General features: G+C 41.5%; 1 protein-coding gene across 4 annotated transcripts in view; it reads left to right on the forward strand.

The window, feature by feature from the left end:
* The window catches only part of PPM1H (protein phosphatase, Mg2+/Mn2+ dependent 1H), a 244,517-nt gene extending 223,736 nt beyond the window's left edge, over window positions 1-20,781 (forward strand). The window contains exons 10-12 of one of the 4 annotated variants that reach the window (XM_037024330.2): window positions 11,140-11,263; window positions 11,605-11,709; window positions 15,791-20,780. In XM_037024330.2, the coding sequence (XP_036880225.1) occupies window positions 11,140-11,263; window positions 11,605-11,709; window positions 15,791-15,823 (262 nt within the window). In that variant the 3' untranslated portion in view covers window positions 15,824-20,780. Of the gene's footprint in view, window positions 1-11,139; window positions 15,712-15,790 lie in introns of those variants that run through there. The other 3 variants (XM_037024338.2, XM_037024326.2, XM_037024344.2) reach the window with 3 other exon arrangements.
* The last annotated feature ends 3,101 nt before the right edge of the window (window positions 20,782-23,882 follow it).

Genomic DNA, 23,882 nt, shown 5'->3' on the forward strand with positions numbered 1-23,882 from the left:
TCATGATAATACCTTGGGAGAGGCGGGGAGGAGCATGTGCTTGAGGAGCGGCCCACAGTGAGTTTCTGAGACACTGGTAATGTTCTGATCCTTCAGCTAGATGGCAGGTACTTGATTGGTCGGTCATGTTATTTTTAAACTGAATATATGTTTATTTAATCATTTGTATGTAAACTATGAGGGGCAGCGCAGTCTAGTAGTTAATAGCATGGAATCTGGTCACACTGCCTGGGTTCAAATCCTGATTCTGCCACTTCTAAACTTGTGACCTGGAGGAATTTTTTAGCCTCAGTGCCTCAGATTCCTCATCAGTAAAATGGGGGATCCCATCGTACCGACCGTATACATACATGTAGGGAAGTTCCTGGTGTATAGCGAGCACTAATAGGTATTTGTTGTCTTTATTCTAAGTTTGTTGCTATTTGTGTATGCTTCACATATTTCACAACGAAAAAATTCCTCCAGAAAAAAAGGGGAAGCTAGATTGTCTTTCTCTTCCCAGAATTGTTTGGTATAATTTTGCTCAGGCACAAAGTAATTGGTGGTATTTAATGAAAGACTTTTATTTGGATTTAAATGTATTTTTCTCCTGTTGAGCTTTTATATCCCACTTGTGAGCAGCATTCTCATGTTGATTCTCTATACTGTGATTTTTTTTTTAAAAAGACTTGCAAAGCCAGCTGACAAGCGTGAGTGGAAAGACACCCAACCCTTTCTTTTTCTCTCTCCAAGCTGGCTTGGTCTTGCTTACCAGCCCATCTCTCTCCATGGCAACAAATCTGCCCTCCAGGGAGCGGCAGCCAGTGGGCAGTGTTGTGGCTGGGCAGGTGCATCAGGTCAGAATGGGCCCCTGGGTTTGTGAGGACTGCCCCATAACGGAAGCAGGGATCTGTATGGACCAAACCGGGCAGGAAAGGAAAAGGTTTTGAGTTTGCCTTTCAGGGAAGATGGCACACAAAAGCCTAAGGAGGAATCCTGAGTCAGATAAATGAATGTGTGAAAGGAAAATTACAAGATGAGCAGTTTTATTGGTAAGAAAGAGACTATCAGGCTGGAGATCAGAAAAATTCTGGTTGGTTTTTGAGATCTTAAGACAGTGGGACCTTACAGGCAAAGGTTTCTTCTTTGCTAGATAACTTCCATCAGCTTTATTCATTTGGGAAATATTATTAAGAACCTATTTTAAGAGCCAAGGGCCTGCTGGACACTAGAGTAGAATCTGTGAAGAATGCAGATCTGGTCTCTGCCCTGCTGGAGTTCAAGCTCTGGAGGACGTTACAGCAGCGTGAGGGATTCCAGAGAGGAACCTGACCTAGAGCAAGGGATATCCAAGGCCTCCCACAGGAAAAGGTGTCTGAACTTAAACCTGAAGAATGCACAAGCACGAGCCAGGCAGTGTGGGGATGGGGGGGAATTGTGTAGAAGAACATGGTGTATTCAAGGAAGCCAGCAGTAGGGCTGACGGGGTTAGTGTGGAGTGCGGTTAGCAGATGAGGTGTGACAAGAAAACAGACCAGAATGTGTCAGACCTTATGAACTCACAAGATTAAATGAATCTGCTAATTAGTTCTAGGAAAGGAAGTCTGTGATGATGGTATGGAATTTTGCATAATTCATTCATGCTGATCCATAATCAGAAAACATAACGTAAAATCTGATGGTAAAAACATAAGATACGGTTTGTTTCTCTACCTCTATGTGCTCCTGAGCAATTTAAGCCATATTGGAGAAATCAGAAAACCTTTTTCAAACTCATGACTTAGGAATTGTGTTAAATGATGTTCTCTTTCATGTGTGACATATTTGCACATATCTGTGTGTGATTTGACAGGAGATCACTGCACTCATGTCCCAGCTCAGTGTGTTTCCTCATGTGGCCCAGGGAAGGCTCGGTCCCAAAAGCCGTGGCAGGGTGTGCCTGACGGCACCCTCCCCACTGGGAGACATTCTGACCTTGGCACGAAAACAGGAATCTGAGTGGAAGTCATCCAATAAGTTTTAGCCTAAGTCATAATTTCTGTGATGAAGAAAGACTCACTATAATTTCAGAGGCTCTATGAGCTTTTCCTCAGCCAGAAGGATTTATTTCTCCCCAAACATAGTCCTGGACCACAGGTTTGCCTATTTAATCATGTGCATGAGGGGGAAGGAAGGTTCCTGGGTCAAAAACCGTGGGGCTGAACTTGGTCAGCTTATTGTCTAATAGAAAACCAAAAAAGAAAGATGCGCTCCCGCTGGGCCAGCCTGAGAGAGAGAAGGCAAGAAAGCAAGAGAGAACCACAAATGCTTCTTCATTTGAGATTTTGAATGGACCTGTTTTACTTTGAATTTTGCTGAGTTTGCCCAGTTCTGCTAGATACTTCACAGGACAGAAAAGGGCAGGGCTTTCGTCCTGTGGCTGGCAGGAGTTTGGGGGTTTGCTCTTTAATTCCTTGGCTTTTATGTTACATGTAGGTTTTTTGTTTATCTATTCCTCTGAGTGATAGCCATTCCTAACAAATTGCCAACATTGTCATCCTCTGATGGCATCCTTCCTAACAAGGAAATGTAAAATAGTATCTCTCCCTCCACAATGCATTATGAGGGAGGAGTAGATTAGTGTAAGGATGTGTCTGTGAAGTTTGGATCCACACGGCATCCTCTGGGGCGGAAGCAGCATGAAGATGAGCTGTAATGGTCACTGTGACCCTGGCCCCGTGCACCTTACTGAGCCCTTCTCTGTTTGAACTGCCTCCGTGAGGACACCAGAGACCAAGGAGGCTCTGTGGACAAGCCAGAATGAGTGTGGTGGGTGGTTTTGTTCTGTTTTGTTTATTCTCCTTTTTACTGGTGAATGCCCTGAAGGGTAGCAGGGCTGGCAGTTCTGTAAATCCTTTGTGGGGCCATGAAGTGAGCGTGCATGGGAAATACAGCGAGCCCGCCCTGCCGAGCCAGGTGGCTGGAGGTCATGAAGCTAGGCTGCACAACCTGTCATTCCCCGTAATTCCAGTAAGACTGTCTTTTGAGGCCCAAACTTCTTGCACAATTTGGAGAAGGTGCTCAGAGAAAGGCCTGGGAGGAGTTTTCTGGGGCAGAATACATGGAATTGACTATCCCCTCTGTAAGGCTGGGGGTTTAGTGGTGAGTCTCCTGGGATGAATATTCAAGATGGGGACACGTACGTAAACACTCTAAGATGCGTAATATTTTATTGGAAGGAATGCATTATTAATATTACTGAAAAGAGAGGGCATGGGCAGAGCCGAGAGGAACTGGGGCCAAAGAACCGTGAACCAAACGTAGAAACGTGGCGTGGATTCACTTTTCAGATGCCCAGGCAAAACTTGGCAACGCTTTGCCCAGTCCTTCATTTCCTGGACACCGTCTGTTTGTAACTTGGACCCAACACCGCTCCGTCCCCTGCCATGACACTCGGGCCTTATTGTGAGGCATTTAGTTTTGAGGTACTGATAATCTGTAAACTCACAGAGCATTTCCCTAACGAGAGAAGCCTTCTTGATGGTCACACTTCAAATGTCGCTCTGCACATCTGAGCTGTCTGCAGCTCAGAGAACAGTGTGCCTTGATAAGGAAGAGATTAAACAGGGGAAAGTTAATAGTAAAACACCCACACCCACCAACATGGACAGCAGGATACTAATGTAGGTCTTCAATGCAGGTTTGTATTACCTTGGTAATATGAAATTTATTTTCGCAAAAGACAAAGGTTCTTTTTACGAAATATTTCCATTGAGTTAGCTGAACTAATTTCTACCAGCGCCATATGGTTTTGAGAAACTGTGCCTTGAATACAGAAAGGAAGGGTGCCCCCCACCCTGTATCGATTACAGGTTTTAAGAATAAATTTTTTGTGTTTGGAGACTAGACAAAATCTGCATTTGTGTTTCTTTTGCAGCGTTTAGCATATTCTGGTCCCCGGGAATTAGGAAATGGGCCTGTGAGTGGCCGGCAGCCAGGCCCACATTTCTTCCCCCAATGCTGTTTGTATGGCCATTGGAACAGACCTTGTGGCCACTCAAGTTAGAACATCGGGGCATTTTAAATGGCTTGCCAGGGAAGATGAAGAAGGAAGTGGTCTGTCGTGACCCTCATACTGAAATGTTGCTGTTGGAATATGAACTAAAATAATGGATATGAACTCACCATCTAGGAAGCCAGGGAGCCAGTGCCAGGGGCAGAGAGGTGAACAAGGCCTGGCAGGCACTGCCACCCTCTCCTGGGGGGGTGGGCAGCTGTCCCCAGGCTGGGGCTTTGTCCCTGCTGGTTGTAGAAAGCAGCTGTCATTCCAGTATCTCAGGGAATTCCACCTGAGTGGAGTCCCCACACCCTGGACGGGACAGAAGCTGCCATCAGTGGCTCCAGAACAAGACAAGGGACACGTGTGGCTCAGCTCCCAGCAGTGAACCTAAGACATGCCTCCCCACCCCCCAACTCCCCAGGATGAGCTGCCCAGTTCTGAGCACAACAAAGAGCTCTTTCCAAGCCACCCCTCACCCCCACCCACCCAGTCACCACAGCCCCTTGCCAATGTCCCAAAGCTTGGGAGAGCTTTTCTCCTCTTAAATCTCAGAGACCTGCTCAGAATGCAAAGAGGATTCCCACTCCGGTTCCCATCACACTCTGTTACTGCGGGGCATTGGCAGATGGAGGCAGCCTTTTATATGCAAATATTTGGAACCCATTAATTCCCCAGTTCCTGCCATCTACCCTCCCTCTTTTAAGACCCTCGTTTGTACCATCCAAATGGCAAATAGAAGTTTGCACCCAACTAGGACTATTAAAGACTTTAAGGCATGGTTATAGCTTGAAGCCTGAAATGAGCTTATTTTTGACACTTCAGTGCTGATACAGACATGGTCTTCTGGGAAACACTCTACCAGAGGTGGTTGACTTAAAGCAGAACTCTTGAGGAAGAGAAAGGCATTTTATGTCTAATGAGGAAAATGCTAGCTTACATTTATTGACCTCTGGCCAAGTACTGGGCACTGTGCTGAATGCTTTATGGAAGAATCTCATTTATTCCTTGCAGAAACCTTTCAGGTCTGCACTATCATTATTCCAGATTTACAGGAAAGAAAAGAGGGGCTCCAAGAGGGTCAGGAATCTTTCCAGAGCCACCCATCTGGGAGGTGGCAAAGCCAGGATTGGACCCTAGGCACCGCACACCCACACCCTGAGCCCTTTTACGCTCCACTGAAGAGGTGAAAGAACTCAGAGCTGCCATAGAAATGGCAAGGACAACAGAGACAATTAAGGATTTATCGGTCTCCTTCCAGCCTGGTGTAAAAAGAGCTTCTGGCCTTCCCTTAGTTCTTCAGCCCCCCTTCTTTTTTTATTTTTTATTTTCCTCCCCTCCCCTGCTGTGCTTTCTCTGCTCCCTCCCCCTCAGAGCTGGGGCAAGCCTCTGAGCCCAGCCCAGCCCTGTGAAGTGTGCCAAGTCAGATTCCTCCCCAGAAGCCATTTCTTTCAGCAGAGCTTTGCTGATCAATATTGAAAGCTTCAGCCAGAGAAGAAAAATGTTCTTAAAATACAAAACTTGTCTCCCAGGGAGACTCTTCATAGGAGAGGCTGAGTACTTCAGACCACTGCGGCAGCCGCCTAATGCGGTCTGGCCAAGCATCCTGAATTAGGCATTCAGTAATGGCCCCGTGGCTGTCCCACATCCACCTCCAGATTGCCCGGCTCCTCAGCAGCCTGCTTGTCACAGAATCCACTTACCCTTCCCTGTCTTCAGCTGCACCATGTTCTCTTTTGCTACCCCCTGTATATTTTAGGCTTGTATTTCAAGTTTTGACTCAGATTTGCTCCTGCCACTCCCTGTACCCCTCAGTCTGTGGCTCATATATGTCTTTGTGTTGAGCCTCAATACCAAGATGAATAGAGTCCCCTCTTTACTGCCTCATGAAACAGTTTCTCTCACTGTCATCAAACCAGGCAGCCCTGTCAGGTAGAAACTGGAGGAGGACAAAATGGGAGAGAAGAAGAGCAGTTCCTTCCCTCCAGAGAAAGTTGGTTTCTTTCCATTGTAGTCTTGTAGTAAAGCAGTCTTACTGATGTTTTCTGCCCAGACAGATTAGCTCTTGAATACAGATGCTAATGAGCTCTGAAATGGGCACCTAGCTGAATACCAGAGCTGGGACAAAGTACCTTCTCCCAGGTTCATGGGGTTCTATCGTGTTATCAGTTTATGAGGAAAGCTCCCTGCAAGTGGCCACATTTTACCTGACCACTGTTTCTGACTCCATTGCAATACTGGGTCTCCTGTAGCATGCAGGAAATGTCAGGAAACTGGTCCTTGAGTTCAGCTGCCTTGTTACGTGACTGAATGAAGCATCTAATCAGTCCCCTTCAGCTGTTCACACAGACTGCCTTTTTACAGGGGTTATCACATTCCCTAGAGAAGCCTGGCAAAGAAAAGTCAAGTGGAGGAATCTGAGCTCCTAGCAGAGTGGTGGAAAAAATGGTCCCAGGCATCCTCCCTAAGCCTCCTGCCCAGGTTACTGCCTGCCTGCCTTCCTAAAGCACATGGATGATGGCAAGAACCTGAAGACACTGAGGTTCTGTGAGGAGAGGAAATGGTTGGGCAGGCCCATCACGTGGAAGTGTGAAGCTAAGTCGTACACTGCTCCTGTGGCATGGGAATCCTAAACCCCAATAAGTTAATGTAAAATATGATCTAGAATTGGAATCCCATAGTGTATCCTAGTAAAGACAAATTCTAAAACTCTCAGTAGATAACCCAGGGTACACAGTAAGCAGCCCCACTGAAGAGAAGCCCACATCTTACCTTCAAACCTATCATGAAAAGAAAAACTAAACACAGTAGAGCATTCCCTCTGGTTCTCAGAAGAAAACCCAATTGAACAGGTTAAGAGAAACTTAAAATATGTATAAATAGAACTGTAAGGTAAGAAGAGGTAGATCTGGAAAAGAGCCAAACAGGAGCTCACAATGGTAAAAAAAAAAAAAATGTCACTGAATGGATTGCATAGCAAGCTGCAAATGCAGAAACTAATGGATTTAAAGATATCACAGAAAGAGAAAAGAGAAAACAAGAAAGCAGTTGAAATCTCAAGGTGAAATGAGGAGGTCTCATAGGAGAAAATATAAAATTAAGGAGACAGTATAAGAATAAGATGACAACCAGGATCAAAACTTCACAGTTGAGAAACAAGCATCAAATATCATCTCATTTTGAAAGAGTAAGACTAATTCCCAACCTTGGTAAATAAAAAGGAATCCTCATTGTTATGTCTCTGTGGAACTTCATACACAGCAACAGAACAACACAAATTTTAAAAGCTACCAATGAGAAAAGGCATTTCCTTATAAAGACATAATAAAAGACTTCTCAACAAGTCAGAATGAATGGAATATTATCTCTAAACTGCTGAGGGAAAATAACAGTCAATCTAGAATTCTATACCCAATAAAGCTATTATCCATAATCAGTAGCAAAAATAAAGATTTCTGTGGCCCAAAACCTGGGTGAGTCTATTCCTTGTGGGCCATTGTTAAAAGAACTACTAAAAAATGCACTTCAAAAGAAGGAAATCAGAGCAGATGGCAGGAATGGAGTTCCAAAAGCCAAGAAGTTTGTATGTTGGTTTGTTTGCATAAGCATAGATCACAAATGTTAATAATGACTAGGAGAGCCTTAAAAACAAATTAAGATAGTAGGCAGTAACATGAAAGAGGAAGGAAGGTATTCTAAGACCTTTTTATTTCCCAGAGGAGGACAAAAATGTTGTATGACTTAAATATTTAAAACTTAAGCATAATTGCTAAAAGAACAACAATTACTGCATCTAAACCAGTTGAGGGAGGAAAAGGCATTAAAAGGTATCAACCTGACAAAGAAAAATAATGGAAGAAAAATAATAAACAGAAAATACAGAAAAAGCTATATATATATATATATATATATATATATGTGTGTGTATGTGTGTGTGTGTGTGTGTATGTATATATTTGGATGGTGGTAAAAATAAGTTCAGATAAATCCATTTTTACCAAAGAAGAAAAAAATTCAAGACACGTGTTAATAACAATGAGATTAGGTTTTAATTAGCCATGTGCCATTAATGAAATACACTTAAAATAATATGAAATTTTAAAGTCTTACTGTGCCTTGTAGATTTTATCATATTAGTGTATGAAGGTGGCATTTGAAATGACTATGATTTCTTGCCTAAGAGACCAGGGGGTGGATGTATAGTATTACCTAAGGATGCTATATGGGGAAGTCCCACCTTGGAAGCGAAAATAAGTTAACATTTACTGACTTCCTGGGCCTACCAAGGAAATGAAGAAGGTGCATCAGAGAGAACTTGTGCCATGTGTCATGGAAGCCAAAGGCATAAGAGGAGAACGTGGAAGTGTGTAGTGGTGTGGAAGCTCCCAAAACAGGAGGATTCAAGAAGAAAAGACAGGAGATGTTAGAGAGAAAGAGGATGGTCAAGCAGTGTCTGTGCTGGAGAAAGTTTGAGCAGATTGAATACTGAGATGAAGCTTTTTGGTCAAGATGTAAGGGGCCAGATCAGTAAGCCTACTGGGAAGAGATTAAGGAAGAAAAAGGGAAGATAACATAGAGGTTATCTAGTGTATGTGAGGAAGGAAAAAGGGATTTCTTCCAGGAAGTTTAGCAACTAAAGGAGGACAGAATAGATGGTAAAGAGCAATACAGGTTCATGGGAAGTTATCTTGGAACAGATACTAACCATCTTTTAAGGATAAAACCTTAATTATCCAGAGCCCTTGAGGAAAATGAGTTTCTAGGTGACCTAATGCTGACCATTCTTAAATACTCAAAGTCAACAGCAATAGCATTTTCTGGGTGGTCTCTTGCCTTGAACAATGGATGATACTCTTTTGTGACTTGAAGAAAACCATTTAGACATTGTTTAACTTTGTCTTGCTGTCTCAAATCCTTGCCCCATGACTGTAGGACCTGTTAAGGGCTATGCCTCCAGACTAGCCAGAGAGCACTCATGAGTTCTTTCACTGTTTTTTGTCATCTTTGAGTATCTTTTCCTTTCTTTCTTTTTTTATTCTTAGCCATCTTTTCTCATAACTAGCCATAATTTTCTATGTCTGGTCTGCTCATGAGCTGGGTCAAGGTGTGTTCAGCCCTCACAGATTGATCTGCTCTGTCTATTGACTCAGCCAGGTTTCTGAACTTGACAGGCTAAGGTCCAGACCCTGGTCAAACCAAGGCAATAAACTTTACCCTGACCTTGCCGGGGGCCTTTCTCTGTGTGCCTGTGTCTCAGTACACAATTTGATGTAAAACCAAGAGTATCTTGGTGTGAGCATCTGAGAGGCTCTTTCTGAGTATAGTATCTGAGCCAGAGTATGTGAATCAGGGGACATTGATTTGGCTCTTTCGCCAAAGGCCTCTGAGTCTTTTCTGTTTATTAACCCATTTCAGCAGGAGACCCCTCAGAGAGGACTAACTGGCTGAATCTTCCCTCAAATGTAACTTAGAGATTTCTCTATCAAAACTGGTGATTTTCTCTATACAGATAGAAAAAGAGGGTGTCTCTCCCGCCCACCTACCACCCATGCCCTAAAAGGAAAGGCATTTATTTTGTATTAACTAAAACGGCTGCTTCTCTGCCACCTGTAGTGTATGCTACACTGCTGTCTGCTACCTGGGCTATACGAGTAGACCTGGGAGCTTAACAATCCTGAGATCATTTGCTACAGACCTTGGTCCTCCAAATAATAAAACAGTGGGGCTAGGTGTAGGTATCTTTTACCATGAGAGACATTAAATCCATCAGGGTATTCTGAATTTCATAACTCTGAGCTCTGAAGGCAAGGTGGAGACATTCCAGGTAGGGCAAGGCCACTAGTAATATCAGAGTAGTTTGTTATTGAAAATCCACAGGCTGGCTTCCAAGAGGCCTTCCTGATAGGGTGACATTTATTATCTTGGTGATTTACCAGAGTCCAGCTTTTAGCTTTTCAGGTCAGAAACTGTTTTAATCAACATACAAAGAGCAGATACATTATCAGAGCTGGCCTCACCTTAACCAAGCTTATAAGACTGATCTGCAAATCAAAATGCCACTTGACATTTATATGGAGAAACACGACTGATATCTTAAAATACAAATGACTAGCTCCTTCTTTCCTTGTAGGCAGGCTTACACAGGGAGGCAGATCATAATCAGATCATTATTTGGTGAACATGAAATCAAAATAAAGGTGAATCATGTTTAATGGTATAGGCTAAGAGAGTAATAAATGCAGTCCTACCAGTGGAGCTCAATTTCTTTGGAGTCTGTCAGCTAAGATTCTCCCTGCCCTAATCTGAACTTGGATAGATGCCTGCCAATATACTGTCTCATTTTCTTATGCCTCAAGGCTAACCCAAATCACCCAAATCAAGTCACCCAAACACCTCCCCCATTAAGTCTTTCCCTAGGTGTTCTTACTTCCCATCAGCTTACAGTATAGCCATTCTTTTTCCTTAAGTCTATAGTTTAAATCTCCATGAGCAATCTTTTTTCAAATTCTTGGAGTAAGCTCTCACTGCGTTTTTAATTGGGCAGCAGGAGGAGGAGGTGGCACTGGAAAGGGTGGGTGGAGCTGCTCGTCCAAGGTTTATCGGTCATTTATCAAAACAACTTCCACATTTTTACTCTATTCCTAGGCTACGTGTACTACTATTAGTATTTTTCTTTAAGTCAACTTTTTAAAAACAAATGTATTTTAAAAGATTTATCCCAACCGTAAGTGAGGAATGTGGCCCTAAAAATAAACATAGTGTAAACAAAAGCTCTTATTTTTCCCATGTACTTTTTTAGCTAGACACAGCCATGTAAAGCTCTGAGTCTGAGCAGGTTCCTGTTACAGTCAGACCAAACTGAGACTCTTTCCCTGACATCATTAAAAACATCAGAAGAGGAAGAGCAATGGAACAATGTAGGAGGTTATCTAATGTATGTGGGACCTTGTCCATCATCACCTAAGAAAAAATCTCATATTAGGCATCCCACATTTTGGGAAAAGATGATCTAGGCTTTTGAGATAAGACTATTTGAAAGCTATTTACATGGCGGTAGTGATGCCTCCTGCCCCCGGTTCTGCCTGATGACGTGCTCACGGCCTCTCCTGCTTCTCCCCGCACAGGTACACACTGGCAGCTCAGGACCTGGTGATGCGAGCCCGCGGTGTCCTGAAAGACAGAGGATGGCGGATATCAAATGACCGGCTGGGCTCAGGAGACGACATTTCCGTATATGTCATTCCTTTGGTACATGGAAACAAACTGTCGTGAAAACGGCCCAGGGGGCTGGGAAGATGAGGGGGAGAGAGCCGGGCGCCTCTTAGCAGGGCGGGCCTGGGAGGTGCCCCTGCAGGGTTCCTCGTGACACCGCCTCCTCCCAGCCCGCGGGGAGCTGGTTGCCAGAGTCGGTGCACTTGGGGCGGACTGAGGGTTCAGTTTCCTCTTTAGTAACAGGTCTGGGTACTCAACAAGAGCCAAACAGAAAGGCCACTACTGAATGTTGTGTTCACTTTGGTTCCCTCAGTAGGCCTCCTAGGGGCTGTTGCCTGTTGGGGGCACATACATCGTATTTCTTTTCTCTGGAGTAGGAGTGGCAGCTGTTTTCAGGTGTGACGGCAGAAGACTCTTCAGCCTGTTGGGCTGCCGGGTTGTGCACGGGTGAGAAGGGCTGCGTCGGGGATCATGCCCTGAGGGTGAGCGCCCACTTTCTAGCAAGGCCTGAGATGTATTTCGGAAAGTATTCTCTGTGTGTGTCTTACTCTCTTCAGGCACTGGTGGAGCGAGGCAGGCATTGTTCTCTCTCTTGATATTCCTTGAATCTGAATTACTTCCCTTCCCTACAGTAGCCTGGGACTTCCCGCTGCTCGCTGAAGAATCTCTGTATTGAAGTCCGGGGTGGGGGCGGGGAGCCTGTGAGAGCTGTTCCCTGGCTGACAGAGTGCTGTCTCTGTTGTGTAACAATTTGTTCCTGAGTTGCATTTTCTCACCATATCAGTGTGCTTTCATGAAAATGTGGATGTTTCTTTGGACCAAGAGGTCCTCTGTTGTTTTCGAGGGTCCCAGTGTTGGGTTTGAGGTTTCTATGGGAGTCTGGGTTTTCATTTCTGGGATGGCTGGCCCTCTTTCACATGCTGTGCCATAGGGACACCAACGTAAAGCGGTGTTTAATGGAGCAGAATAGCAAATTCCCAGTATCACTCAGTTCACCATACATCATTTCAAGACCATTCCTTCACTTTGGCTCTCACTGTCCCCGAGCCCACTTCAAATCACGTGTAAGTGTCAGAGTTCTGTCCAGGACAGCAGTCCTGTCCTGTTTTCTCCATCGGTGGGCAAAGCCCATTCAGAATGGCTGATTGACACAAGTAAACTTGAACTGGGTTGTCTGGTCATTCTCATGATCTGGCCCCATTCCTTCTTCACGGCATCAGCCCCAGCCACCCAGCAGCTGAGACCACTGTACTCACTGTAGCACCACCTCTGAGTATTCGTCACGAGCAGCAGACACCAGATGCACCTGCTGCTTCCTCTGCCAGGAGGAACTACAAATACACTTTTAGAAATCACTGTTATCTCTTAGGCAGATAACAGTTCTGCACTGGGGGACCCAATGGAGCAATGTCCAGTTACCAAGTCTTCTCAGACCTCCTGCGGGATCATCATCATTTTGACAACTTTGTGTAATTAAAACATTCTTCCCATTCAGCAATGAAAAGGTCACTGGTGCGATCCCCAAACATGCTGGAGAGCCAATCCCACTTCTCATGTTTGTTTGAATCCCTTCCCTAGAAGAGAAGAGAGGAACCTTTCCTCTGGGATAATCACCTGCATTTCTGGAGTTGTAGGTACTTTCTTAGGGAAGGCCTGGAGCCTTCCTACTCAGGAAGAATTCACTCCCCAGTGTGGAAACAATGACCTGTCTGCCAGGTGAAGCACCATGGGAATTCACCCACTAGGTGTTTACCAAAATGTTGCCTGGGAAAACTGGACAACTACCTTGTCACCCTCAGCTGACAGCAGCCCTTCTCCACTAAATCTTAGCTGCCTCAGACGTCTCTGTGGGGAGATGTTTGTGTTAAACCATTTGCTTCTCTGGTAGAGTATGATGCTATGGGAAAACACGCAGCCATCCTACAACAGTGTGGTCTACTTTCCATTTCTGTCCTGACTCTCAAAGTCACATGCAAATTGGAAACTTGAGAAAGTTTGAGGACTTAGAGCCCACCTCCTTGGGAAGCTGTCCTCACGTGCAGTCATGTCTTCCCTGTGTTCCTGTTGCCTTTCATTTCCTTTTGTTTGTGGGCTTCTGTCTGGGCCCTACCGTGAGCTTCCCTAGTTTCATCTGAGCCACCTGAGTCACAGTTTGGGTATAGATAGGTAGGTGTCGTGATAACCTTGTAATTAATTCACCAATTCATTTATTGCCAAGAACTGTCTCAGGAAAAAGTCTGGAACCCCCTTTATTCAGTGTATCCTAAAGTCTTGGGCATTTTGTCCTACTGGTTGTAGTTAGAAAGTTATCCAGGGATTCTTCTCATAAACCCCCTTGGGTGGAAAGATCTCAGCAGCACGCTGAAGCCATGTTCTGTTCGGGGATAGGAAGAAAGCTACAAATGAGGTAAATAAATCAAGTGTGGAGAAAATGACTTGTTCGTGCCTGTAGCAGATCTCCCCAGCACTGACACTGCTCTGTGAATTGAGCTTATTGGCTTTGGCCTTATTTTTCACCCAGGCACCATGTCACCCCATCCCAGAGCAGTACCTGTCTGCATAACAGATCGGCCCACAGAGCATTCCTGGGAAGGTCAAAGGCAACACAAGATCCTGCAGAACATATTTATATGTGGTTCTGAAATCTTACAGATCTGACTTTAATAGCCAAATCTGCTGGTCCAAATAGCCTCTGAGGAAGTCTTGCTTAAGAAAAACCTTTGACTCCCTAGTCGAGTCTTCATGGTTGCCTTGGGGCAGGGAGCAGGGGCACGGGGTGGCCACCTCCTCTAATGAAAGGCTCTTTCACTTCTGCATCTTTGTTGGGTTGGTGCCTGCTCTTCAAAATAAGTGGTGACACCCTTTTCCTTAAAGAGAGTAAACGTATGCTCCCTCCACACTGTACAGCATTTTGCCGAGCAACAACCGAACCTTTGTTCTCCTAACGCCTGAAATCAGAGCAGTGCCACTGGTCAGAGGAGAGGGTGTGTTGTGGGGTGTGGGGCTTACCCAGCTGCTATTTCTTCGGGGGGAAGGTAGAGTGACTGTCAGACTAGGCTGGGTACTCAAGCCATCTAACAGAAAAAAGCTCTCCCCAAAAGTGGGAATTTGAGCTGTTTTCTATAGTACAGCTCTGGGGAATTTGGAGTGTTTGATTTTTTTAATTCCTAGCAACTTACCTCCAAGGGGCTGTGTGAAGTGTGCTGTGCTCACCCTCTTCTTACTCTTCTAAGTATTCATTTACTTCTTGGGAAGAGTAGAGCTGTAAGTGTATGCTGGTGGGCAGAGATGAGAGTCCTGTACCCAGACTGGGCCTCAGATCTCAGCCTTCGGCCAGGGTTTCCAGTTTACCAAGCACGCTAGTCTGAAACACTTGGGGAAAAAATCTACATCTTTAAAGTTGATTCTTCTCTTGATCTCACCTCCTCCTTCATCTGACAATCACCTTTATTTACAAGGCTACAAGTGGTCAGTCATTTTCATTGCACCAGTTTGAGTTTCTAACCATTCCTTAAGTAACCCAGCAGCTACACTGTTTCCAGAGTGAATGTTAAGCTTTTATGAGATTCTATTTTCAGGAAATTAGTGCTGGGACACTTAGAGGAAGCAGTAAGAGTCATTGTCTGTGAAAAGAACAAGTCGTTTGTCTGACCCTAAAGGTCACTACATCTAAGAAAACAGTAAAACAGAATCTGGCAACAGGACAGAATTTCATGTAGGGAACTTGGGTTTTTGAGGACTTAAAATTGCAGAGAAAGGTTGCAGCTTGCACACCACAGTCCACCTTACTCCGTGAGCCTTCGTCGTGTGGGTGGTGCAGCTTATGTGTGGACACTGGGATCTTCCGACACTATACAGGCAGCCCGCCTGCCTCCAGTGCCAGCACCACCACGGCTCTCGTCAGCTCAGAGTGCCAGTCTGGGCCATGCTGCTCTTTCTGATCCATGAAGTGATCTGTGTAAATAGCTTCAGTTTTTCCTCTGTGTCGTAGATGAAGTTTTCTTCATGTAGCAACCAGGCAGACAGTGACCACTGAGGCCATAGATGTGCTGTTATTTTCTACGTGATGTACTTGAAGGAGAACCTTGTGTCCTCCACTCTTCCATTTCTCCATAGTACTTTGTCTGGGGAGTCCTGGGGTTACTCTCTTACTCCTGTTTTGCCTCCATTTTCTTTGTTCCCTCTGGAGACCTGGAGAGGCCCACAGTGGAGATCATTTGTAAGGAATATATTATGGTCTGGGTTTCCAAAAATATCCTATGAACAGTGAATGAGAGGAATCTGCCTGAAAATGGTCTTGGAACCATGTACCTTTATGCTTTGTGATTGTAAAATGTTGACTTTTGTAGCCCCAAAATGAAAATTGTGAGTAAAGGGGATCTGTTTTGTGTGTTTTGAAACTTAGGTGCAATGTTCCCTGGGAAAAGCTAAAGAAATGTATATGCTCAATGACATTTTAAAATAAAATATTATATATATATATATATATATGTATATAGGATACCTTTCAAGACTTTTTTGTGTCATTTCTTTTTAATTCACTATGAAGTTTCTTTCCATCAGGTAATGGAATGCTATGAGAGCATCATGGCCTAATGTGGAGTTGTCAGCTGTGAACAGACCAAAAGAGAATCAAAAGGGAATGAAGGCCAAGGCTGTAAATCTTCACAGGGGTAGCAATAAAGGCTATCTGCATTTCAGCAATGTCTCTAGAAGAATTACCCTGGCTGTCACCCCATGAGTATTTGTTTTTTTTTTTAATTGAGGTAAAATTGGCATATAAGTTTCAGGGGTGTGACAATGATTCCGTATTTGTATATATTGCAAAATGATCACAATAACTCTAATTAAAATCCATCACATACAGTTCATTTTTTTCTTGTGAGAAGAAAAAGATTTACTCTTAGCAACTTTCAGATACGCAATACAATATTATTAACTATATTTATTCACCATGCTGTATATTATTTATTTTATAATTGGAAATATATACCTTTTGACCTTCACTCTTCATCTCTTACAACCACTATGTCTCTGTTTCTATGAATTCATTTAAAATGTTAATTTGTTTAGATTCCACATATAAGTGAGATGATACAGTATTTGTATTCCTCTGACTTATTTTACTTAGCATAATGCCCTCAAGATCTGTCCATGTTGCAGCAAATGGTAAAATTTCATTTGTTTTTATGCCTAAAGAATATTCCACTGTGTGTGTGTGTGTATATATATATATATATATTTCCTGTATCCATTCTTCTGTCAGTGGACACTTGGGTTGTTTCCATATCTTGGCTATTGTAAATAATGCTGCAATGACCACAAAGGCACATGTATCTTTTTGAGTTAGTATTTGTGTTTTCTTCAGATAAATACCCAGAAGTGGAATTGCTGGATCATATGGTAGTTCCAATTTTAATATTTAATATTTCTCAATGTTCTCATCCATTGATCTATGTCTGTTTTTATGTCAATAATATTAACTGTTTTGATCACTATAGTTTGTAATATAGTTTGAAATCAGGAAGTGTGATGCCTCTCCAGCTTTGTTATTTTTTCTCAAAATTGCTTTGGCCATTTGGGGTTTTTTGTGATTCCATAAAAGTTTAGGATTGTTTGTTCAATTTCTGTGAAAAATGCCATTGGAATTTTGATAGGGATTGTAATAAATCTGTAGATTGCTTTAGGTCATATGTACATTTTAACAACATTCTTCCAATTCTTGAGCACAGACTATCTTTCCATTTATTTGTATTTCTCCAATTTCTTTTATCAGCGTCTTACAGTATTCAGTGTACAGGTCTTTTACATCCTTGGTTAGATTTATACCTAGGAATATAACTATTTTTGATCCAATTATAAATGGGATTTTCTTAAAAATAAATGACTTTAGTAAAGTTGCAGGATACAAAATCAATATATGGAAATCTGTTGCATTTCTATACACCGATAATGGAACTGTTAGAAAGAGAAATTAACAGTTTTTTAGTGGAGTCTTTAGGGCTTTTTATAAAGCCTTTTCATAATATCAAATCATCTGAAAATAGTGAGTTGTACTTCCTTTCCAGTTTGGATGCCTTTTATTTTCTTTTCTTGCCTAACTGCTCTGACTGGGATTTCAAATACTATGTTGATAGAAGTGGCAAGAGTAAGGATCCTTGTCTTATTCACAGTCTTAGAGGAAAAGCTTTGAGCTTTTCATCATTGAGTATGATGTTAGCTGTGGGCTTATCATATATGACCTTTATTATGTTGAGAGTTTTTGTCATAAATGGATGTTGAATTTTTCTCAAATGTGTTTTCTGCATCTTATGATGATTAAATGATTTTTATCCTCCATTTTGTTTATGTATTGTATTATAATATAATACATTGATTGATTTGTGGCTGCTGATCCATTCTTGCATCCCAGGAATAAATACCACTTGATCTCCATGCATGATCTTTTTAATGTATTGTTTAATTCAGTTTGCTACTATTTTTTTGAGGATTTTTGCATCTATGTTCATCAGGGATATTGGTTTGTGACTTCCTTTACTTGTGTCCTTGTCTGCTTTTTGTGTCAGGGTAATGCTGGCTTTGTAAAATGAATTTGAAAGTGTTTCCTCCTATTTTGGGGGAAGAGTTTGACATGGATTCTTACTAATTTTTCTTCAACCATTTGGTAGAATTCACCACTGAAACCATCTGGTCATGCACTTGTTTGTTGCAGAGTTTTTGATTCCTGATTGAGTCTCCGTACTAGTAATCATTCTGTTTGGATTTCCTGTTCCTTCATGATTCAATCTTGGAAGCTGGTATATTCCTAGAAATACTGAAATTTCTAGAAATGTTTTATAGGTTGTCCAATTTGTTGGCACATTATTTTTTGTAGTGGTATATTATGTTCCTTCGTATTTCTGTGGTATCATTTGTAACATCTTTTTCATTTCTGATTTTACCCGAATTCATTTTTTTTTTTGGTGAGTTTAGCTAAAGGGTTTTCAATTTTGCATATACTTTCAGAGAACCAATTGTTGGTTCCATCAATCTTTTCTATTGTTATTTTTTAGTCTATTTTATTCATTTCTGCTCTGGTCTTTGCTATTTCCTTCATTCTACTAACTTTAGGTTTCATTTGTTCATTTTCTTATTTCTTGAGGCATAAGATGGGTCATTTGAGATTCTTATTTCTGGAGGTAGGCATGTATCACTATGAACTTTCCTCTTATAACTGCTTTTGCTGCATTTCACAGATTTTGTATGTTGTATTTCCATTTTCATTTGTCTCAAGGTATTTTTTTCTCTTTTGATTTCTTTATGCACCTGTTGGATGTTCAGCAGCAATGTTGTTTAATCTACACATATTTGTGAATGTTCTTTTTGTAACTTATTTCTAGTTTCCTACTGTTGTGGTTAGAAAATTTGTTTGATATTGTTTGTCTTCTTGAATTTGTTAAAACTTGTTTTGTGGATCCATACTGGATAATGTCACATGTGCACTTGAGAAGAATGTGTATTCTACTGCTTTTGGATGAAATTTCTGCATATGTGTTAATTCCATCTGTTCTTACTTGTCACTTAAAGTCAATGTTTCCCTATTGATTTTCTGTCTGGATGAATTATCCATTGATGTAAGTGGGGTATTAAAGTCCCCTACTATTATATTATTGTATTGTCCCTTTAGGTCTGCTAATATATGCTTTATATATTTAGGTGCTCCTTCCTATGTTGGGTGCATAAATTTTTACAATTGTTTTTCTCTTGTTGGATTAACCCGATTATCCCAAGAATATTCTTAAGTGAGAAGGCTAGTGTCTGTTATCCTTGCTGAAGATAGTTAAGAGTCAAGACTCTCCTTAGCCACTTACACACTTTAAGTACTCACAAAGTATTAGTAAAATGTACCATCTTATAGAGAAAAGTTAACAGGTGGGATGAGACATCAAAGAATGCTAATTCTGCTTTGTTCTAGAGTCCAGGAAGTTAAAAATAATCTAGAAATATCACAGGTTAAAAGAAAGTATTGATTTATAAAAGGAAGCTAAAACTAGGCTGTTGTTTATCTGAAGCTTAGTCTGAAAGAACAGGCTAGATAGAGAACACCACTATTGGAATTCTGTTGCAAAACCTCCTCAACTCTTTCCACCTTCCCTTGTACCCTAGTGCTTGTGATGCCTCCGCCTTCCCACTTAACAGCAGAAACTCATGAAGAGTCAGTCCTTGGATTAGGTACCTGAAGACTGAAACATTTCTCTGTGGAAGATGGAGTCATCTAGCATTCTCTTATGAACAGTGCTTAGCTTATCAGATTAGCTCTTGAAAATTGTGGTTGACTGTCTCAAGCATGGTTGCCAACAATGTCTCCCACATTGTTCCCAAGTGATCCTTTTTCCATTAAGAGAGTGGCATTTGTTTCTCCACCCCTGTATCTGGTCTAGCTTGTGACTTGCTTTGATAGAATGCAGAAGTGACATTCTGAGAATTCCATGCCTAGGTCTCTAGTAGAGTTGTAGCCCCTACTTTTACTCTTGGAAGCCAGCCACCCTACAATTGTCAGACTAGATTACCTAGTGAGGAGAGGCCACCAGAGAGAGAACCAAAGTGCCTGGACTTTGGAAGGGAAGCTGTCTTTCATCCTCAGGCCTCACCTGAGTCACTCCAGGTGATACCATAGAAGAAAGGGGTCCAGACAGCTCTCAGCTGTTCAGGCCATCCACAATGAGCCTTGTCCAAATTCATGACCCACAGAAATTGGTGTGAATAAAGTGGTTTTTGTTTTAAACCACTAAGATTTGAGTATTTTTTTTAGATAGTGATAGACAACCGAAATGAGGTATGGGGAATCTGGCTCTGGGGGACTTGGGGACAAAGTGGTTAAATATGTAAATTAAGAAGAAAATGGCATTGAGAAAGCACATTTGTAACCTGGGAAATAATCCCCCATAGGGAACCTTATCGAGTGCCTGAAATGGGGAGACCAACTTAGAGCAGCAATGCAGACACTAACGATGGCTGAGTTGGCATCTCAACAAGAATTCTCGTATCTTTTGCTTCTCCATGGAACTTATTGTGAGCATTAGGAAGCCAGGAAAATGATGACTACTGGGGCTGGGGCTGTGAGCCTAGAAGGGAGGAGCAGGTATTTAACCCCTTACCTTTCTATAAGACCATCCTTTGTTGTACCACTAAAGGCCCTTGGGAGAGTCAAATGATTCTCTGGCTTCCAAGTCCAATGCTTGTGATTGTTAGGTTACGTCTGAGGGGGAAAAAAGGGGGCAGTTTTTAAATAGTATATTCATGTGTGTGTGTGTATATATATATATTTTTTTTTATTCATACAATATACTTCAAACTCACTGCCACCTGTTTTTTTTACTTCAATTAAATGACAAACCAGAGTTATGTATCCTAGGGATTAGTCTGCTTTCTTCAACTGTGTTTTCTATCACTAGAGGCCTGAAAAGACTGCTGCTTTTTCAGTACATCTCTATATTTTTAGTCCCTTGTCTCTCACTTATGATGAGATTTTCCAGCCAGCCAACATCCTTTGCTTTATTGATTCTACTTAGGCTGCCTGCCAGATTTGGAGTGTGACTGAGAGCAAGGGGGGGTGGGGGTGGGGGTCAGGGCACCCCTTGATCATCACCTTCAGGGGACCAGGTCTGATCAGTCTACTGGGCCAAGGGGACCAGGGACAGGGATTGGAACATCCGAGTGCAGGCCTGGAGGAAACACTCCTTTGAAAGGAGCATATACATCTGAGTTTTCTCTTTTACCCTCTTCTAAAAAAAAGAGAGATAAAAATAGGTGGGCTCATTAAGAAAGCACCATTGTGAGATGGGAGTAGGGGTCGTGGAATGGTTGACATGAGGGTGGGAGAAAAGAGAAGTCACAACAGCAGTGTCCCAAAGCAAGTCATCTCATACCCTTTAGTCACAGTTAATATGTCAGTACCTAGGTGTCTGATTTAAACTCAGGTATTGTAGAACCTGAAAATAGTAGTCTTAGCAGTTTTGAATTAGACCCTCATTTCTGTTGAGTATATTCAATGAGAAAAAAGTTGGGTGGAGATACTGGACAACTGTGAAATCTCTACTCATTGTCCCAGGTGAAAAAATGAAACTTCCAATTCCTGAAAGCTCTTAAGTGTAAGTCGTGATATTTTGTCAGTCTATTTGCACAGTAGAATTTGAAGGATTTTAACAGCGGTTGTTGTCATACTGAAAAAGATAAGTGCTGCCGTTATTAGTATTATGTGCCTTGAAATAACAGTTTGAGTAGACTCAAATATTTAAAGATGTTATAATTACTTTAGACATTAAATGTGGGGTGGGGGGAGTTGATGTACACAGAGATGAACCATGTTAAAGCTGTGCAGATTTGGGAGTACAAGGATGAAGGCATGTTTTTTCAGTGTCTTCCCTGGAATATCATCCACCAAGCTCACCCAAGGATTATTTAATTCTCAATTAGGGTTCAGCAAACTTTTTTCTTTAAAGTGCCTAAGAGTAAATATATTAGGCTTTATAGGCAATTTGGACTCTGTCACAATGATTCAACTCTGTTTTGTTCTATGAAAGTAGCCATAGACAGTCTGAACTCAGATTTGTTCTAAAGTGATAAAAAGTCAAGCTTTATACCTGGATCAAAAAAATTAACTCCTGAAAATATGGCCTGATCTTGCCCCTCTGGTGTGAAATGAATGAAAAAGTCAAACATACTAATGAACACTATCAGCTTATCATTAAGAAAAAACAGGTAATCAAGTCATATATCTTTTTTATTGAGTTACAAAAAGGATATTTTACAAATTTACCAGTTCTTTACTGCTAAGAGAGTCTCACATTCACAGCTTTTAGCCACAGTAGTGGTGGATGTGTCAGGGTTGTGATACTGTGTTTCCTCAGTACTTACATAACCATCAACTGCATAATCGGCCACCCATGCAAAGCAGTTAAACAATTTTCTTTAATTTTCAAGGACAAAGTTCACCTGTCATTTAGGACACTCCAGCAATAAGACAAAGAAAAACATACGTGATGATCTCACTACTTCTTAGGCCCTGTGTCTTTTAGATCTGGGTTCTTTTATCCCTTTCTCAAGTAAATATCACATTTACAAATGAGGAAATAATTTAATTCCACTGTGGTCAGAGAACCTACTTTGTGTGGTTTCAATCTTTTTCAATTTATTAGGTCTGTTTTATGGCCTAACCTGAGGAAGTATTTACTGTAATTTGTATGAAATATTTTTGAGACCCATTCTAAGACCCAAAAAATAACCTCTTTTAGGCTTTTTTATTACCTTAGGACACATCTTGCTAATGGGTGCACAAAATACAGCAGGATGAAGCACAGATGCTCACAAACAGTTCAAAGCTCTGGCAGCTTGGGGACGAGCATGGTTGTAGGTGAGCCCTCTTGCTATTTGGGTTGTGCACAGTCTGTGTAACAGCTTGCTGCAAAACAAATGCTCAACACTGTTTTCACTTTTCACCTTTTTTCATAAAAGTAAAAATCTTACTTGGATTATATTTGTTTGTTTAGTAAAAACAGGTGCTAATGCAGGTCTTTTGTAAAAGTGAAATGGCGTAACACAAATTTTTGAAAAGCAGGGGATACCTGTAGTCCTGGACACACGAGAAGAGTGTTTTTTCTGCTACTGTGGGTGCTAACAGACAACTCCAGAGGTTATCGGTTGTTCAGGTATTCTGTTGTTGATCTTCTGCCTCGTTGTTCTATCCATTATCGAAAGCTGGGTAGTCTCCAACTATTATTGTTGAATTACCTATTTCTCTCTTCAATTTATTAGTTTTTTTGCTGGGCATATTTTGGGGCCCTGTTAGGTGCATGTGTTTGTAATTGTTATCTTTTCCTGTTTAATTGACCTTTTTATCATTTTTAAATGTCCTTTGCTGTCTCCAGTAACAAATTTATCTCAAACTCTATTTTGTTTGATATTTGTAGAGCCACACTCACTCTTATCTGGTTACTTTTTGCACATCCTTCTTTTTTGTTCCATCCTTGCATTGTAAGGCTATTGTTGTCTTTGCATCTAAAGTGTATCTCATACAGAACATATAGTTAGATCGTGGTTTTAAGTTCATCTGGCAATTTCTGCCTTTTGATTAGAATATTTAGGTCATATACATTTAATGTGTATACTGATAAGGTAGTACTTGATGTCTGCCATTTTATTATTTGTTTTCTGTGCCTTATGTCTTTTTTGTCCTATTCTTACATTACTGCCTTCCTTTGTGTTTAACAATTTCAAATACACCAGTTTAATTCCCTTGTTGTTTCTTTACTATATTTTTAGAGTTATTTTCTTAGTGGTTTCCCTGGAGATTACAATTAGCATCTTAACTTAAAACAATCTAGTTTGGGTGAATACCAAATTAATTTCAATAGTATACAATATATACAATAGCTCCAATATATGCTTCCATTCCTTTCCTCTTCCTTTGTGCCATTGTTACACATATTTACATCTCTATACAATATAAACCTATCAAATTTTAGTAATCATTGTGTTATGCAGCTGTCTTTTAAGTTACATAAAAGGAAAGTTATAAACAAAGATACATTTATATTGCCTTTTGAAATTCCCATTTCTTCTACTGGTGTTATTTATTTCTTCATATGTATTCACATTACTGTCTAGTTTCCTTTAA

Source organism: Manis javanica, chromosome 10, assembly GCF_040802235.1.
Source record: "Manis javanica isolate MJ-LG chromosome 10, MJ_LKY, whole genome shotgun sequence".
Classification (NCBI taxonomy): domain Eukaryota; kingdom Metazoa; phylum Chordata; class Mammalia; order Pholidota; family Manidae; genus Manis; species Manis javanica.